Source organism: Nanorana parkeri, unplaced genomic scaffold (genome assembly GCF_000935625.1).
Source record: "Nanorana parkeri isolate BGI_ZX_2015 unplaced genomic scaffold, ASM93562v1 scaffold1833, whole genome shotgun sequence".
Lineage (NCBI taxonomy): Eukaryota > Metazoa > Chordata > Amphibia > Anura > Dicroglossidae > Nanorana > Nanorana parkeri.
The window spans coordinates 134,963-153,945 of NW_017308101.1; the positions used below are offsets into that span (position 1 = coordinate 134,963).

At 47.7% G+C, this 18,983-nt stretch overlaps 1 protein-coding gene across 1 annotated transcript in view; it reads right to left on the reverse strand.

Moving 5' to 3' along the window:
- EFR3B (EFR3 homolog B) overlaps window positions 1–18,983 on the reverse strand; it is a 122,600-nt gene that overhangs the window by 1,029 nt on the left and 102,588 nt on the right. The window contains exons 17-22 of the mRNA XM_018571766.1: window positions 17,794–17,861; window positions 12,935–13,062; window positions 12,190–12,281; window positions 10,003–10,051; window positions 1,015–1,121; window positions 770–819 (exon numbers count right to left, since the gene is read on the reverse strand). Coding sequence (XP_018427268.1) covers window positions 770–819; window positions 1,015–1,121; window positions 10,003–10,051; window positions 12,190–12,281; window positions 12,935–13,062; window positions 17,794–17,861 — 494 coding nt within the window. The remainder of the gene's footprint in view (window positions 1–769; window positions 820–1,014; window positions 1,122–10,002; window positions 10,052–12,189; window positions 12,282–12,934; window positions 13,063–17,793; window positions 17,862–18,983) is intronic.

The following is an 18,983-nucleotide window of genomic DNA, read 5'->3' on the forward strand; positions in this document are numbered from 1 at the left end:
GGGGGGGATCTAGGTCGCTATCACAGAGTTTATTAACCCTTAATGGTAAACCCGCAATGGCACCGCAAATGTGTTGCGTGAACGTGTGTCAAAGTGTACATTTCTTCTGAGTTTGGCGCACATTCACGGAACGCAGTAGGGGCGCCTCAAGATTTTGCATAGTTTAAAAATGTGCCTTGACTCAAAAAAGGTTGAGAAACACTGTATAATCCACACATCCCTATCAAACGTTGTGCAAGCTTTGGACCGTTTGCTTTTCTCTACTGCAGCCAAGCAGATTGGTCAAGGCCATGATAGGATAATGTAGAAGCAGTGGCTCACTAATGAGGTCACCCTTGTGCTCTCTTTTCCAATCAGCAACCACCATGCTGACACAGCACTGTGCGATGGAGTGAAGCCTGACCGGATTACAGCATTGGCCCTCCCTGTACTTGGCTGATGTGGTTGGCTACTGTGGTTTGGTGGTTGTCACTGTGTTTGCCTGATGAAAGGGACTGCTTCTCCTTTCACTGTCCAGTCACAGGCTGGGGGAGGGACAAGATCTGTAAATGTTGATGAACTGCAGCAGAGAAAAAATCAGACGTCCTGCCCCTGCCAGGCAAGGCTGTGCTGTGTGGTAGAGCTGTGTAAATCTCAGGACTGGACAGGCAGAAATTCCAATTATTTGTCAGGCAACACAGTTATCTTATATGTATTTCATCTGAGTATATAGTTGTTGGAGTTCAGCTTTTATTTCAGTATTTTTTACAATCGGTGTATAGATTATTACCGTATAGTCAGCTCAAAGATTTGGTTCAGTTTACTCTGCAGCAACGAGGCCTAGAAAAAAAAAAATCAGAGAATTGGTATAAGAAGGGGTGAAGGACATTTGCAGACAATTGTCACAGCTGCATGCAAAATCTGAAGAACATTTCTATATAATATAAATAAAATGATATATAAATAGTATTTGCCTTTCCACAATTGATTTATCACCTTTCCTATAGACCTGAGGATTTGTTGTCTGAGTCTTACCCTGGCTCCACAATGGGCAGCGATTTCCTCAAACGGAGCCTTCTGGAACTTCTCCACCACCTGCCGCCTTCGTTCACGCTCTTGCTCTTCCACGGCCACGCTGTCCACTGCAAGCAGAAAAACATAGTGAGCGGGGTTTGTAAAGAGGGCCAGTGGTCACATACGGTGGTCAATTGTCAACCCAAGAAAGCAAAGGCAGCAAATCGTGTGGCTGCAACTCAATACACAAAGCATGCCGACGTGGGCAAGATGTTCAGTTTGACCGAATGTCAGAATTGGGAGGACGTGTGAGTTACAGCCAACCTGAGCTCAAAGAGTGAAGTTTTGATATGTTAAAGGGAATATATATAGAAAGGCGAAATGTGGTTAAGTAGTAACCTAAAAAGAAAAAAATGACTTGCCTATGCCTAGGCACTACTGATATCTGTGCACTTCCCATGCCTAGGCACTACTGATATCTGTGCACTTACCATGCCTAGGCACTACTGATATCTGTGCATTTCCCATGCCTAGGCACTACTGATATCTGTGCATTTCCCATGCCTAGGCACTACTGATATCTGTGCACTTCCCATGCCTAGGCACTACTGATATCTGTGCACTTCCCATGCCTAGGCACTATTGATATCTGTGCACTTCCTTCTGATATCTGTGCACTTCCCATGCTTAGGCACTACTGATATCTGTGCACTTCCCATGTCTAGGCACTACTGATATCTGTGCACTTCCCATGCCTAGGCACTCCTGATATCTGTGCACTTCCCATGCCTAGGCACTACTGATAACTGTGCACTTCCTATGCCTAGGCACTACTGATATCTGTGCACTTCCCATGCCTAGGCACTACTGATATCTGTGCACTTCCTCCTGATATCTGTGCACTTCCCATGCCTAGGCACTCCTGATATCTGTGCACTTCCCATGTCTAGGCACTACTGATATCTGTGCACTTCCTCCTGATATCTGTGCACTTCCCATGCCTATGCACTCCTGATATCTGTGCACTTCCCATGCCTAGGCACTACTGATATCTGTGCACTTCCCATGCCTAGACACTACTGATATCTGTGCACTTCCTGTACCGAGGCACTCCTGATATCTGTGCACTTCCCATGCCAAGGCACTACTGATATCTGTGCACTTCCTATGCCTAGGCACTACTGATATCTGTGCACTTCCCATGCCTAGGCACTACTGATATCTGTGCACTTCCTCCTGATATCTGTGCACTTCCCATGCCTAGGCACTCCTGCTATCTGTGCACTTCCCATGCCTAGGCACTCCTGATATCTGTGCACTTCCCATGCCTAGGCACTCCTGATATCTGTGCACTTCCCATGCCTAGGCACTACTGATATCTGTGCACTTCCTCCTGATATCTGTGCACTTCCCATGCCTAGGCACTCCTGATGTCTGTGCACTTCCCATGCCTAGGCACTCCTGATATCTGTGCACTTCCCATGCCTAGACACTGTTCTGTAGCCTCATAGCTGCATATCTGGAGTGTGACATCATCTAAGGCACTGCTGCCACTGACTGCTAGTTTCACCAACTTTGCAGTAAGATTTGATAATGTCTCTATTGTGCTGCTCACTGTTCTCCTTGCTGGGGATGAAGCTGTACCTGAGGACCTGCAGTGCAAGCCTTGGCTCTTCCAAGATAGTTACATAGTTACAAAGTTAGTCAGGTTGAAAAAAGAAAAAAAAAGTCCATCGAGTTCAACCTATAGAGATATTAATAAAAAAAAACCTAAACAGAACGCTATGCCCCCAATTACCCCCTGTTGTTGATCCCGAGGAAGGCAACAAAAACCCCTATAAAGCACGGTTCAATTTGCTCCAACAGGGGGAAAAAATTCCTTCCTGATCCCATAAGATGATCGGATATTCCCGGGATCAACAATCTCTGGTGCTTAATATACCTATTAGAACTCAATATCCAGTAATATTCTTTGTATTTAGGAATACATCCAGGGTTCTTTTTTTGGGGGCTGCCATGGCTGCTGGAGTGCAGAACAACACATGGTAAGTTGGTACTGGGGAAAAGATAAGCTGTAGGGAGAATGTGGGCAATACCGGTGACTAGCCATTTGTCCTCTGTCTGCCTTTTTTGAGCACAGCTTTAACAGTACAGGTTCTCTTTAGGGATTCTGAACCATGGAATTATGGTTGGTGCTAGTGGTTGCAACATGAAAGAGATTGCTCATCTCCCGGGATCATCATGCAGAACAGACAATGGTGGGGAAAACTTAGGCATCCAGCCAGGTGCAGATTTGTTGGCAAAAACACATTAATAATGTATACAGTGAGAGAACAACAACTGGGATTTTAGCATATTTATTACAGTTGGGTGTAGATGGGAATCTCTGAGCACACAATATGTTGAGCATAGGCTTAAAAAAAACCCACTCATGTCAGACAAGATTGGTGACAGGGTCAGATGAAGGGTCTGGGATGAGGTAGACTGGTGACAGGGTCAGATGAAGGGTCTGGGATGAGGTAGATTGGTGACAGGGTCAGGTGAAGGGTCTGGGATGAGGTAGACTGGTGACAGGGTCAGGTGAAGGGTCTGGGATGAGGTAGACTGGTGACAGGGTCAGATGAAGGGTCTGGGATGAGGTAGACTGGTGACAGGGTCAGATGAAGGGTCTGGGATGAGGTAGACTGGTGACAGGGTCAGATGAAGGGTCTGGGATGAGGTAGACTGGTGACAGGGTCAGATGAAGGGTCTGGGATGAGGTAGACTGGTGACAGGGTCAGATGAAGGGTCTGGGATGAGGTAGACTGGTGACAGGGTCAGATGAAGGGTCTGGGATGAGGTAGACTGGTGACAGGGTCAGATGAAGGGTCTGGGATGAGGTAGACTGGTGACAGGGTCAGATGAAGGGTCTGGGATGAGGTAGACTGGTGACAGGGTCAGATGAAGGGTCTGGGATGAGGTAGATTGGTGACAGGGTCAGATGAAGGGTCTGGGATGAGGTAGACTGGTGACAGGGTCAGGTGAAGGGTCTGGGATGAGGTAGACTGGTGACAGGGTCAGATGAAGGGTCTGGGATGAGGTAGATTGGTGACAGGGTGAGATGAAGGCTCTGTGAAGAGGTGGGATTGGTGACATGGTCAGATAATGGCTCTGGGATGAGGTACATTGGTGACAGAGTCAGATGAAGGGTCTGGGATGAGGTAGATTGGTGACAGAGTCAGATGAAGGGTCTGGGATGAGGCAGATTGGTGACAGGGTGAGATGAAGGCTCTGTGAAGAGGTGGGATTGGTGACAGGGTCAGATGAAGGCTCTGGGATGTGCTAGATTGCTGACAGGGTCAGATGAAGGCTCTGTGAAGAGGTGGGATTGGTGACATGGTCAGATAATGGCTCTGGGATGAGGTACATTGGTGACAGAGTCAGATGAAGGGTCTGGGATGAGGTAGATTGGTGACAGGGTGAGATGAAGGGTCTGGGATGAGGCAGATTGGTGACAGGGTGAGATGAAGGCTCTGTGAAGAGGTGGGATTGGTGACAGGGTCAGATAATGGCTCTGGGATGAGGTACATTGGTGACAGGGTCAGATGAAGGGTCTGGGATGAGGTAGATTGGTGACAGGGTCAGATGAAGGGTCTGGGATGAGGCACATTGGTGACAGAGTCAGATGAAGGGTCTGGGATGAGGTAGATTGGTGACAGAGTCAGATGAAGGGTCTGGGATGAGGCAGATTGGTGACAGGGTGAGATGAAGGCTCTGTGAAGAGGTGGGATTGGTGACGGGTGAGATGGAGGATCTGGGATGAGGTACATTGATGACAGGGTGCGATGAAGGCTCTGGGTCGAGGTACATTGATGACGGGTGAGATGAAGGGTCTGGGATGAGGTACATTGATGACAGGGTGCGATGAAGGGTCTGGGATGAGGTACATTGATGACAGGGTGCGATGAAGGCTCTGGGTCGAGGTACATTGATGACAGGGTGCGATGAAGGCTCTGGGTCGAGGTACATTGATGACAGGGTGCGATGAAGGGTCTGGGTCGAGGTACATTGATGACAGGGTGAGATAAAGGGTCTGGGATGAGGTACATTGATGACAGGGTGAGATGAAGGGTCTGGGATGAGGTACATTGATGACGGGGTGAGATGAAGGGTCTGGGATGAGGTACATTGATGACGGGTGAGATGAAGGGTCTGGGATGAGGTACATTGATGACAGGGTGCGATGAAGGCTCTGGGTCGAGGTACATTGATGACAGGGTGAGATGAAGGGTCTAGGATGAGGTACATTGATGACAGGGTGAGATGAAGGGTCTGGGATGAGGTACATTGATGACATGGTGAGATGAAGGGTCTGGGATGAGGTACATTGATGACAGGGTGCGATGAAGGCTCTGGGTCGAGGTACATTGATGACAGGGTGAGATGAAGGGTCTGGGATGAGGTACATTGATGACAGGGTGCGATGAAGGCTCTGGGTCGAGGTACATTGATGACAGGGTGAGATGAAGGGTCTGGGATGAGGTACATTGATGACAGGGTGCGATGAAGGGTCTGGGTCGAGGTACATTGATGACAGGGTGAGATGAAGGGTCTGGGATGAGGTACATTGATGACAGGGTGCGATGAAGGCTCTGGGTCGAGGTACATTGATGACAGGGTGAGATGAAGGGTCTGGGATGAGGTACATTGATGACAGGGTGCGATGAAGGGTCTGGGATGAGGTACATTGATGACAGGGTGAGATGAAGGCTCTGGGTCGAGGTACATTGATGACAGGGTGCGATGAAGGCTCTGGGTCGAGGTACATTGATGACGGGTGAGATGAAGGCTCTGGGTCGAGGTACATTGATGACGGGTGAGATGAAGGGTCTGGGTCGAGGTACATTGATGACGGGTGAGATGAAGGCTCTGGGTCGAGGTACATTGATGACGGGTGAGATGAAGGGTCTGGGTCGAGGTACATTGATGACGGGTGAGATGAAGGCTCTGGGTCGAGGTACATTGATGACGGGTGAGATGAAGGGTCTGGGTCGAGGTACATTGATGACGGGTGAGATGAAGGGTCTGGGATGAGGTACATTGATGACAGGGTGCGATGAAGGCTCTGGGTCGAGGTACATTGATGACAGGGTGAGATGAAGGGTCTGGGATGAGGTACATTGATGACAGGGTGCGATGAAGGCTCTGGGTCGAGGTACATTGATGACAGGGTGCGATGAAGGGTCTGGGATGAGGTACATTGATGACAGGGTGAGATGAAGGGTCTGGGATGAGGTACATTGATGACAGGGTGCGATGAAGGCTCTGGGTCGAGGTACATTGATGACAGGGTGCGATGAAGGCTCTGGGTCGAGGTACATTGATGACGGGTGAGATGAAGGCTGTGGGTCGAGGTACATTGATGACGGGTGAGATGAAGGGTCTGGGATGAAGTACATTAATGACGGGTGAGATGAAGGGTCTGGGATGAGGTAGATTGAAAGGATCACAGCATGAACGAATTATGATAAACCAGCTGAATCTGCAAGTCCACGTGAGCTGAAATTTCCCTTAACCTGCTGCACCCATGCCATATAAAATAGCTGTTTTGAAGGCAAAACTGAGCTTTAGCTGTAGTAGATAGACGTACCAATAAAAGTGGCCGCTGAGTATTTCTTGGCTTTTACAACTCGAAGAATTTGTGATCAGAATATTGGAGGTGACCAGTTAAGTGTAGGTGGCCACCACCAAGACCAACCAAGGATGATCCACGTGTCACTTTGCAATCTTGAGCAGTGCCAGGTAGTTGCTTCCTCAACAATGACTGGTGGTAACAAAAGCGCAGAGCGTGCGCACAACATTCCTCCCTGAGGAAGATGTCAGTGCTTAGTCCGTCAGCGTTAACCTTCTCTGCAGTAAACGGAGATAACATCTGGGAGTGTCATGAGGTAGTGTCAGGGTTCCACCCTGACTTTACTGGTTTGCAGCATTCTGGCTTGGCTGCCATTTTACTCACCTGTGTTTCCCCCTTTGCCTGAGCAGACTCTGGAAAGTTGCTCACTACTCGCAGGCTCCCTCTTATGGCCAGACAGGAGAGCATCATCTAAGAGAGACAGATGGGAGTTTCCTGTCTCTGAGTGATGATGTCACCCCACTCACTATATATAGGCCACTCAGTCCAGTCTGACCTTGCCCTTGCGTGGTCTTCCTGCTAGTGCATTCCTGCTGCTCTGAGTATCCTTATTCTGTGTATGACCCGATCCTGGCTGACGTTCTCCTCTGGCTCCTGCTCCTGGCTTGTTCCTGGCAACGCTGATTTCCTGGCTCCTGCTCCTGGCTTGTTCCCGACGACGCTGACCTCTGTGTTCCTGACCTGGCTTGGACTACTACCCACTCTGGCTCCTGACTCTGGCTTGTTCCGGTTTATGATTCTGCCTGCTCCTGTAGACAATGTTCTTAATAAATATTTTAACTAGCACCCAATGCTTGTCTGGTTTTTATTGATTGTTCTCTGACAGGTAGCTCCTGGTGCTCAGCCTACTCACAAAGTCAGACAGTGTCACCCGGGGGCTGTGCCAAGGCTTTGCATCCAGAAGGTGCTCCGTGGTTAAGTGACACAGTACTTGCAGGTCTGGAAAGCGCCACAATAAAGAGCCCAATGCCCGAAGGTCACATTCCAGGCAAGCCTCGTAATCGTTATTCCTGTGGGGTCTATAAGGCCCCTAAAGCTACTGCTGAGGATATGCTGATGCGGATAGCTGCGTATAGAACCAGCTCACAGCTTGAAGAGAAAAATAACCTTGACTCAAGAAAAAAAAATGAAGGGCTAGCAGAAAGGAAGACAGAGGCAGAGTATAGGTGTCTATCCTCCTAGGACACTAGTGAAAAAGTAACGCATGTCGGGAGCAGGAGGGGTTATACCAGGCTGGTCACTGTTTTTTTTGCTAGTGTCCAGGTGCCAGTATACAGTCTCTGAATTCCTGTTCCCTGAATTTATAGAACTGGATAGAAATTCCAGCCTGAAGCCCTAGAGCATTTTTTTTAATTGGCAAGCTACAAAGTCTACCACACATCATGTGGATCCTGCTCTCTTTGCTCCTTGACAGTATCTAGCAGTGGCAGATGGGCTTTTAGGAGCAGGTGATCATTCCCTGGGAGTCCTGGCTATTAGCACCCTAACACCGTTAATGTGACTTTGCCTGTACGGAATGGCATGACCACACAAAGCACATGCATGTGCAAATTTGAGAATAGACTCCATGTGCCCACAGGCACCATAAATTGCTGCATAAGAAAGGTCTTGGATCAATGCCTTGAGGTGAGCATACACATCATATTAGGACATAAATCTGAATGGGCATTAAAGGATTAAAGAACATTTTCAAGAGTAAATTGTAAATGATAGCCAGCACAAAAATAGGATTTTTGTACTCACCATAATATCCTTTTCTCTGCGTTCATTAAAAGACACAGTAGACATCTTAAATGTCTAAATATATGGATATAGTGCCACCTTCAGGAGTAGGACACTAGGCAGAAAAAAACAAAAGGACAGCCTAGAGGCGCACCTGACATTGTTCAAATGCTCCCAAGCATCAGGTATACCCCCACCAAGGGCTACCAGGCACCCACCATCGTATGTACATCCAGGCACCCAGAAACCCAAACTACAACATGGACTCCCTGGGTAGACGGCCACCAATGAATAAAAGTAAGGCACTGCTTGCCAGTCTGAAGACACTGAGACAGGCTATACAGAACTGCCGTTTACATGTGCCCCCTGACGAGAAGTGCAGCATCTGAACACAATACAGGGGAGTAGAGGGTAAGGGGGCACCCATAGTCCAATCCAAGCCACCCAAATAAAATAGGGGAAAGGAGGGTGCATACTTACCCATTACTGAGGCTATGTGGAGGGTACCATCCCCTTGACAGGCCGCCTCCAGCTGCAGCATGCGCACTGTCAATCTGGGGGGACACTGTGACAAAGTGACAAGTCACTCGGTAATATGTGCCCCCTCCTCCCCGCGAGGAACACTCACAGACTGCCCTAGATCCAGGCAAGGGCTGTCGCAGCCGACCCCACACGTAGCTAAGGATCTGCATGCGCTCACCAGCCAAGCTCAGGGGGACTGCAAGGATCTATATTATCCAGCCTGTCACCCAGCTCAGCTGTTGATTGAAGGTCTTGCAGGCAAGAAAAAAAATCAACACAGAAACACCCTGAAAAATGAAAAGAAAAACGATTCCCATCAGGAAGCCTAAGTCCTTACTCCAAGACACTAGGTAAAAAACTGAGCTGACTCTAGCAGATGGGATGTATGGCCACCATCAGGGGCATGCCCCTAGGCTGTGCTTTAGTTTTTTCTGCCTGGTGCCCTACTCCTGAAGGTGGTGCTATAACCCAATTGTTAGAGATTCAATGTCTCCCCTGTGTCCTTCAGTGAACGGAAGAGAAGAGTGCACTCAGTATACACAAATCTCTGCAATTCACTCTAGCCAGAATCTAGAGAGCACCTCACAGAGTCATTTGATATGTATTTAATGTCCTCTCTTCTCTTCCTGTATCACCAGTAACATGCAGTGGGCCAGTTTGGGAATAGAAAAAGGGATTCTCAGATTGCAGAAATGAGGGTCCATGGGTGGAATGGTGCATCACAACATATAAAACAGAAATTAAATAAGGCAAGTGAGCCGTGCTTCAAGAAAAGAAAAGAAGCCCCTCATCATGCTTTCAGCAGGTGGCAGGGCTGGGGACAAACATTTCTCTGTCCCTAGATGTAGACTAAGCCAGTGGCCGGGCCGAGAGACTTAGGACAAGACCAGTGACACACCACCACTTTATTGTACTACTGAGCATAGTCAGCTTATATAATGAGCATATATGGCCGCTCCAATGTACATAGATAATTGGTAAACATTATAAACAGTGATAAGTATATTAGACGGATCGCTCCTATATCTAAACATTCGTGAAGAGACTAGAACTTCCCTTTAAGAAAATAATGGCAAAGAGTTCAGTTCACCGACCTATTGCTTTTTTTAATGTCTCGAACGTGATCTCTTCCGCTGGAGCTTTCTGATGAGAGAAAAGGAAACAGAAAGGAAATATTAGAATCTCTTAGAGGGAAAACATATCTGCAGCATAAAACCCCATAAACATATACCTAAAGCCCAAACATTGTCCCTGACGGGGGCATTCAGTCCTCTTTGTCCTCTCTCCTTTATTTCTATTTCTTCTGAGTACAAACATAAGGTGGTAGGTTCAAAACAACAACAACAACTGCATGTATAGGAGATGCTTTACAGCAGGGGTCTCAAAGTACCGGCCCGCCAACCGGTACCTTGCAGCCTGCGTCCGGCTGACAAGTCAGGCACACAGTAACTGACTACATACCTGAGTTGGGAGGAGCAGGTACACGGTCTGCTTCTCTGTCACATGCAGACCACATAGTCGCTCCTGGCGGTGCCGTCATTCATTGTAAGTCAGAGCGTGCGCTCTAACAGACTTCACTGAGCGCCGGGCCGAAAGGAAGGATTAGTAAGGTCTGCATGAGCCAAAGGTGCAGACCGTAATAATCAACCACTGGACTGCCAAGGAATGTGTCCCCAAACCAGCTTTCTTATTTATTGTGGGCAGCCAGCGCTGGGAGCTTACACATGCATCGAGCATCGGGCCCCTAAAAAAAATGTCCCTGGAGCCCTAGCAGTGATAGTTCATGGAGCCCTGACTACCCACCGTTCCTGGAGCTCCAACAGCGACAGTCCCTGGTGCCTGGATACCCACTGTTCCTGGAGCCCCAGTAGTCCCAGCAGGACAGGGACTGGAGGGGGGCAGCACACACCCGCAGCTGGGTGACTGCACAGACTGAGGTCACTAGAGCTCCTGACACATGCGAGGAGCCCAGGAGTGGAAGTATGAGACAGATAAGGGGCCTTGGGATGGCAGTAGGAGAAAGGTGAGGGGCCCAGGGGTGGCAGTATGAAAGCGGTGATGGGTCCATGGGTGGCAGTATTGGCGAGGTGAGGGGCCCAGGGGTGGCAGTATGAGACAGATGAGGGGCCCAGGGGTGGCAGTATGAGACAGGTGATGGGCCCAGGGGTGGCAGTATAAGACAGGTGAGGGGCCCAGGGTTGGCAGTAGGAGAGAGGTGACAGGTCAAGGGGTGGCAGTATAAGAGAAGTGAGGGGCTGAAGGGTGGCAGTATGAGACAGGTGAGCAGGGCCGGTGCTACCATAAGGCCAATAAGGTTGTGTAAGGTTGCCCAGGTGGGGGGGGGTCAGAGAAATGCACCCTCGTCTGTGTAGGCAAAAATCCTATGACCAGGGCTTGAAAAATTTGACTGTGTCTCACCAGTCAGTCAAAAATGTCACCAGTCAGCATGACCGGACTATAGCCTTGCAATTTATGTTAACATTTTTGGGGACAGATAGAGCTTTCTTTTGTGACCCCACGCCGACGTTTGTGGCGATATGTAACATGTGCGGCACAATAGGCGCAATCGTCGTTTTCGCACATAGGCCCACCCGACGCATATCTGCGTGTGTATGTGGGAGGCGGGGACTTAAAAAAATGTTTTATTTTTTTTTATGCTTCTTTATTTTTTTTTATGATTCTTTAATTTTTGTATTACTTTTTTTTTTACACACAACTTTATTGCTATTACATGGGGGGCTAAGAAGCCCCATATGGGATAGCCAATTTACATGACAGGTCCTCTTTATGGAGACATCAGGGGTCTCCAAGACCCATAATGTCACCTGGGGACCCCCAGAGAAGCAGATGAAGCAGAGATCTGCTTCATCAGCTTCTGTAGCTGAAGAGTGACACTGAATGCAGGACGTGATGTAATATACATCACTTCCTGCATTCGGGGACTGAGAGGAGATCAAAGGGAGTTCGTATACGGAATTCCCTTTGATCTCCTGTCACAGTCGGCCATAGTGTGCTGTGCTTACTAGGACATTATGGCAAACACCTCCTGGGGGCACAACATTTCAATGTTGGTTTGGCTGATTACTATCGCTTTAAGCAGCTTCTAGCTGAATGAAGTTGAACATTAATAACCCGACTCCCCTGAGTTCTGTGAATGGCCTGAGGTTCTGTGCAACTGCTCTTTCACAATCAGCCCTTTCAGCAGCACTTAGCCAGCTTCATTCAAGGCTTCGGAAGACATTATAATATCGTACGTCATTGCATCAGAGCTGATACATTACCTCCTCCTTCTCCGGGCTGTTGCGTGACTCCACTTCCACCTGCAGGGATATTGTGTCCCCGATACTCTTTCTCTTTGACAATCGGTCTTCATCTGCAAGACAACGAGTGACTAGTTACCGCTGTCCTTGGTGCGCCGCTCTGCGAAAGCGGCTTCGAGGTACATACATGGCATGCACTCAGAACTTCATTTCATGCATCTCATTAAACATTCAGGCCACTCGAAACAAATACTGTCAGTGTGACAAACCCCATTGTGGACACACAGATACCAGTGGCTGATAATTCTTGGGAAGAAGTGATTCAACAGGTAATAAAAACTGAGATAGGCCAGCTTCAGAGGTGTCAGCACGCATTTACTATCTCCAAACAGCAGACGGAGTTCTAGGCTCTATTTCTTGTGTTTTCTAGACTAATCTTAATTGCTTTGCTAAAAAAGTCTAATTTACAGAGCTTAGAAGCTAAGGGCCAGATTACACACACAGCTGAATGATCAGTAAAGTGACTTCCCCAACCCCTCCACCTTGGTTGCTACAGCTACACAGAGACTTTCATTTAAAGAGAGCCAGTCTGAAAGCAAACAGCTTCTGCACCATCTCTTTAGAAACCCTATAATCCTGAGTGAATGTTCAATCATCAATCTTTTCATTTTCAACCATTATTGTTCAAAGTGATCAGACCTTTATATACCTTACATAGACCTATAGACCATATAACTGGGCTCCCCACGCCAGAAGGCATTCTTACCTGTCAGCTGGGGAACGTAGGGCGTGCTCAGCCTGTCGGAGTTATAGCCGCTTCCCCCCAGGACCTCGCTGACTTTACTCTGCAGGAACAGCAGCTCTGTCTCAATGTGATCCACATTCTTAGACCACCTGTGGGACAATATTACCCCATCGTCACTATACGTTTCTATACATAGCATTGGCATTCAGATGAAATGGTGAAACATTGTATAGAACAGTGACCTTAATGTCTGAACTGCCATTCAACAGATCTAAGAGTAAAAAGCAACTGGGAGTAACTGGGGGGACTGGGAGCTTATGGCCAGGGAGGCAAACACAATCAACGGGCCCTTCCAGGGTTGGGGACAGTGGGCTAAAGCGAGTGAACCAGACAAAGTGTGCCGCAGTGATTGGTGGACTTGGTGGGGGTTGTAAAATGCTGAAAGCAAGTGATTGTAAGGGATGGATTTGAAATGAAGAAGGTAAACAAGATTGCTGCTCCGTGAAAATGATTAAAATACTGTACAGTAATACCTTGGTTTACGAGCATAATTCGTTCCGGAAGCATGCTTGTAATCCAAAGCGCTTGTATATCAAAGCGAATTTCCCCATAGGAAATAATGGAAATTCAGATGATTCGTTCCACATCCCAAAAATATTCATATAAAATGATTACAATACTGTACTGTAATATAATAACGTATAAAATATAAAGAAAAATAAACCAATTACAGGCACCTTCGTGGCTGGTGTGAGGGGGACAAGAGAGAGGAGGATTATTGTGTAGGACGACTTTCACTATCACTAACGGAATCACTGCTATCTCTTGACTCAATGGAATCTTTTTCATTTCGTGAAACCTTAACAAGGAATCTGTCCAATGTGACATTGCATTGTCGTTAAACAGACTCATCGCTCGCACTGCTACAGCCTTATTCGGGTGGCGCTTTTCTACAAAATTTTGCTCTTCTTGCAAGACATTTGCTTGTATATCAAGGCAACATTTTTCACAAATGTTTGCTTGTCTTGCAAAACGCTCTCAAACCAAGTTACTTGTAAACCAAGGTATTACTGTAATAGACTTACCCGCACACACATCTGCGCCCAATCCCCGTGCTGAAAACGCCAGGCAAATGCGCACTGGCGCATAGAAATGTGCGCACTTCAGCGTGCACTTGCAAGTAACGCAAGGCCACACACACGTTAGCGGGCACAGTGTTTATTTAAACAGACAGAATGCCATGAGCAAGTTGCTGAGTGGTCCTCAGCTCGTCCCTGTGCGCCCTCTGTTCTATTAATGCGATCCTGCTTCCTGTGTATGAATCCGGCTTGAGCCCCCTGACTCTGTCTCCTCCTTCTGATTTGCTACCTTAACATTCTACTCTCCTGTGTATGACCCTGGCTTAGGATTCCTGACCTCGCTTCTGTCGGTACTTTGAGATTCTGCTTCCTGTGTATGACTCTGGCTTGGATCTCACTTTGCTTCTGGCTTTCCACTTGGTGTTCTACACCACCCATACTATGGGCCATCTTATGCAACCTGTGCTCCACGCCAACATCTGCTCCAGTTCCTAGAGTCTCCGGTGTCATCCTGGTCCTGCATACTCGTCCGCTGATCCAACGCACTCTAGGAAACCCGACTAGCCATCGACACCGACACCTGTGCCTGTCTACATCCTTGCATCCCCTGTCACCAGTAGAGGTGTGGAACGAGAAATGCATGGGTAGCTCCTTCTCAGTTTGGTCTCCATTCAGGTATATGATAAATACCTAAATCCAGACCACTCTTGACCCTTTGCTCCCTTTCCCCCCTGCTCTGTAGAAATGCGATTACATTTTTTACAAATAATGCTTTTCTTTTTGAGTTATTAATGACTTCCTCTCGTGTGACATCATCAGCTCCTTCAATTCAGTGTGACATCATCAGCTCCTTCAATTCCTCGGACTCCAGGGGCCGGCTTTGCAAGTCACATCCGACCTGCTTCCTAGAGGCAAATAAGAACCCCATTTCCCATGATTTCATGGGAATATAGTGATGGGCTGGGCGTGCATGCATACAGTGCTAACTAGAGGGCAGCTATCAGCATAGCTGGCAACCAAAGGCTGTGCGCAGATTGCGACTGGGTGCAATGCAGATCGTATCCGCCCAGAGAACAGGCAATTACATAGTCACGTCACCCTTCTGCTTCAGGAAACCACAATGAGGAGGAAACGTAACCTCCATGGGGAGAAGACAGTTGGGCCAGGAAGATACCATATAAAGGCAACATAAAGGGCTTTTGAGGGAGAAAACTAGCTAACATTTTCAGGTGGATTGCAGGGAGTTTAAGTAGACCTGGGCACTGAAGATTTAACATTACATAGCAGGAGAAAACTTCAGTTTTGGAGTTTTTACAAAAGAACAAGTAAAAAGTAACGCAGTCATTATGTAACACATTTAAATAGGTGTTATCCCAATTTGGCTGCAAAAGTGGAAATGCACTTTAAAGGAGAACTATGGGGTTAAGGCTTTTCCCCATAGTTCTCCTTAGGGTAACGGGAGGACACAAACTAGCGTCCTCCCATCATCCTAGGCTCAGTATACTGCGAGCTGTAGCTCGCGGTATACTGAGACGCCGCAGTATAATGAGACGCCGCAGCTGAAGCGGATACCGACAATTGTGCCGGGATCCGCCCAGCTGCGTGACAGACAGCTGGCTCTGCCTATCTAGAGGCAGAGCCAGCTGTACCCGCCCCCTCCCCCGTCCATTCCAACAGTCAGCGCTGGAGGTTCGGAGCGGGGAGGGGGGAATCCAGCCCCTCCCCTGTCACGGCAGAGAGCCGTGACAGGATCGAGAGGTGAGCGAACGCCGTTATGTCTTCGCTCGCCTCCCGATCTACTGAGCCGACCTGTGATAGTCTCATTGTCACAGGTCGGCTAGAACTATGAGGTGAGTAAAAAGCACCTGCCTCCTCATAGTTCTCCTTTAAGTGGTAAGACCGATTTTCTCCAAAGTCCTTGGCCTCTGGTGGACGACATCCAACAGGTGATCTCACTATAACAGCCGCATAGTATTGTGCAGTGTGGAGAGTATTGACATTCCACGCAGATGAATGTTTCATCTTAGAGCATTACAGGCACAGAGCAATAAAGATGTAATACAGAGAGTGAGCGAGAGGAAGATGGTCAGTTTCTGCTCTGGAGTATTTAAAGTGCTGAAGGAGCAGACAAAGAACATGAGTGGGCAGCAGCCTGAGAGCATTTAGACACAAGTGAGCATCGCTGCGCTAAAAGTCTGCTAAGTGGTTGGATGATGAGTCACTGTGTACCATTTCCTCAAGGTCCAATTGTCCGCCATTGACATGCTTCTTCTCCAGTAGTGCACGGTCTATTGTTTCTAACTGATGTGATGTGACTCTATAGTGTCAACAATAAAGGCTTTCATATAAAAAAAAAAAAGTGACAGTGGTACTAAACAGGAAAAGAGACAATTAACAATGGCCAGAGCTGTCATGGCGGGTGAAGCTGCCAAGTGTAAGGTAATAGAGCAGCAGACACGATCCAAGCACCAATGAGATTGGTTCCAGCCAACAGCATGCGTGCCAGACAGTTAACAACTGCCAGAGCTGTCATGGTGGGTGAAGCCGCCATTTTGCAAGCTGACCATATAGCAGCCAGGTTCTGAATAAGAGCTGCAGGCACAATCCAAGCATCAAATACATCTGTACCAGACAATTAACAATGGCCAGAGCTGTCATGGTGGGTGAAGCTGCCATTTTGCAAGATGACCATATAGTAGCCAGGTTCTGAATAAGAGCTGCAGGCCTGAGCCAAGCATTTACCGGCCAAATCATCTCTTAAAGGGTACCTCTAGCCAATACTTTTTGTTCTGGATAGAGTAGAAAAAGCCACCATCAGTTCACTTCTTTGCTGTCTGTGTCCCATTGGGGAGCTTTCTCGTCATTTGTCTTTACAGAGACACAACAGGAAGTGAGGTAAAATCGCCTTTGACACAGTTATCACCGGAAGAGGTGTCCCCATTGGAAGATTTCTATTCCTATTTTGGTGACAGCTGTAAAATTGTGGGTTTCCCGTCATTTATAGAGAGGATGAATCTCAGACACCAAAGAAGGATGACAGAGACTCACTCTCACTCGTTCCCCACTCTATCCAAAACTATATAGAGATTCCCCCTTGAGTCAGCTGCCCCCCATTTCCTCCCCCCTACATTTATTTATTTTGAAAACTAGTATAATACACTTTTCCAGCTTTTCTCTGGCCGAACCAGTGAAGCAATGGGTCCTCTTCTGTTCATCTATGCTTGTGGGTGGCCCTGAGCGATGCATGGAAAGGGCTCAGGTAGTGACATGGCTGCCGTACTCCTGGGAACCCGTACCGCGCCATGACGCACCCCCTAGGAATGTCCCAGGGCTCATAGGAAGTGGACTGAATGACACTCGGCATCATCATTTCAGACGACGACTGGCAGAACTGGATGGAGCGGAGAGTCTGCCGGGGGCAGCATCGGGGATACGGAGAGTGTAGCAGCAAGGACGGCATGTTTTTTTAATGTGGAATACTTTACTTGGAATTGGAATTTTGCCTTACCAGCTGTATGAGGGAGCTCACACCATAAAGCACGGGTTAGGCAAACTCAGACCCTCCAGCTGATGCAACTACAAAGCCCATAAAGCATTGCAAGACTCTGACAGCCACAGACATGACTCCCAGAATCAGATGCTTGATGGGATTTGTAGCTTTACCACAGTTCAGGAGCCAGAGTTTGCTTACCCCTGACCTAAGCTGTCAGTCCACATCTGCTCCTGGTTCTGAGCTACCTGGAACCCTCCTAAAGTGACTACAAATACAAAGTACAATCAGAAATCCGTAGAGCTCCTTACCTTGACTTTTCCTCAAAGACGTCTTCTGGCAGCAAGTATGGAGCCTCCTTCTTCCTCATCTCTATCACCTAGAGCAGGAGGAGATATTTATTCCCAAACAAATTCCATAAGAGAGGAAACATAAGATTTTTGCACTTACAGGAACTCAGTGCAGGTATAGTATCTGGATCTGCACACGGTTGTGCCCATTAGGAGGGGTTCCCACCATCCCTGAGCTGAGTTCCCGGGTCTGTACACCTGCTGTGCCCATTATGAAGGGCCCCCACCATCCCTGTGCTGAGTTCCCGGGTCTGTACACCCGCTGTGCCCATTATGAGGGGCCCCCACCATCCCTGTGCTAAGTTCCGGGACTGTACACCTGCTGTGCCCATTATGAGGGGTTGCCACCATCCCTGAGCTGAGTTCCCGGGTCTGTACACCCGCTGTGCCCATTATGAGGGGTTCCCACCATCCCTGTGCTGAGTTCCCGGGTCTGTACACCTGCTGTGCCCATTATGAGGGTTCCCACTAGAGCTGCAGCTAACGATTATTTTCAAAATCGATTAGTTAGCCGATTATTACGTTCGATTAATCAGTTAATCGGATAAAAAATTAAATAAAATAAATTTTTAAAAATGGCTCCAGTGATGGACTACTAATTTGTATTGAGATCACAGGAGCAAGCTTGGAGCGGTAGAAGTAAAAAAGAAAAAAGATAGTGTGGTGTGCAATATAGTGAAAAGAAAAGTGTAAAATTATACAGCAATGAATGCAGAATGGCATCGGCTATAGAGGACTACAAATCCCAGCAATAGTACATTATACAGCGCAATGCAGAATACCACCAGCTATAGAGGACTACAACAAATCCCAGCAATAGTACATTATAAATGGTGGTATTCTGCATTGCGCTGTATAATGTACTATTGCTGAGTGTTGTACTCCTCTGTAGCTGGTGGTATTCCGCATTGCGCTGTATAAATGTATTATTCCTTGATTTGTAGTCCTCTATACAGCGCAATGCAGAATACCACCAGCTATATAAGAGTACAACAAACCCCAGCAATACATTATACATACAGTGTATAATGTATTGCTGGGATTTGTATTCCTCTATAGCTGATGGTACATTGTGCTGTATAATATATCGCACAATGTACCATCAGCTATAGAGGAATACAAATGCGAGCGTGAGGTGGGGAGGAGGTGTG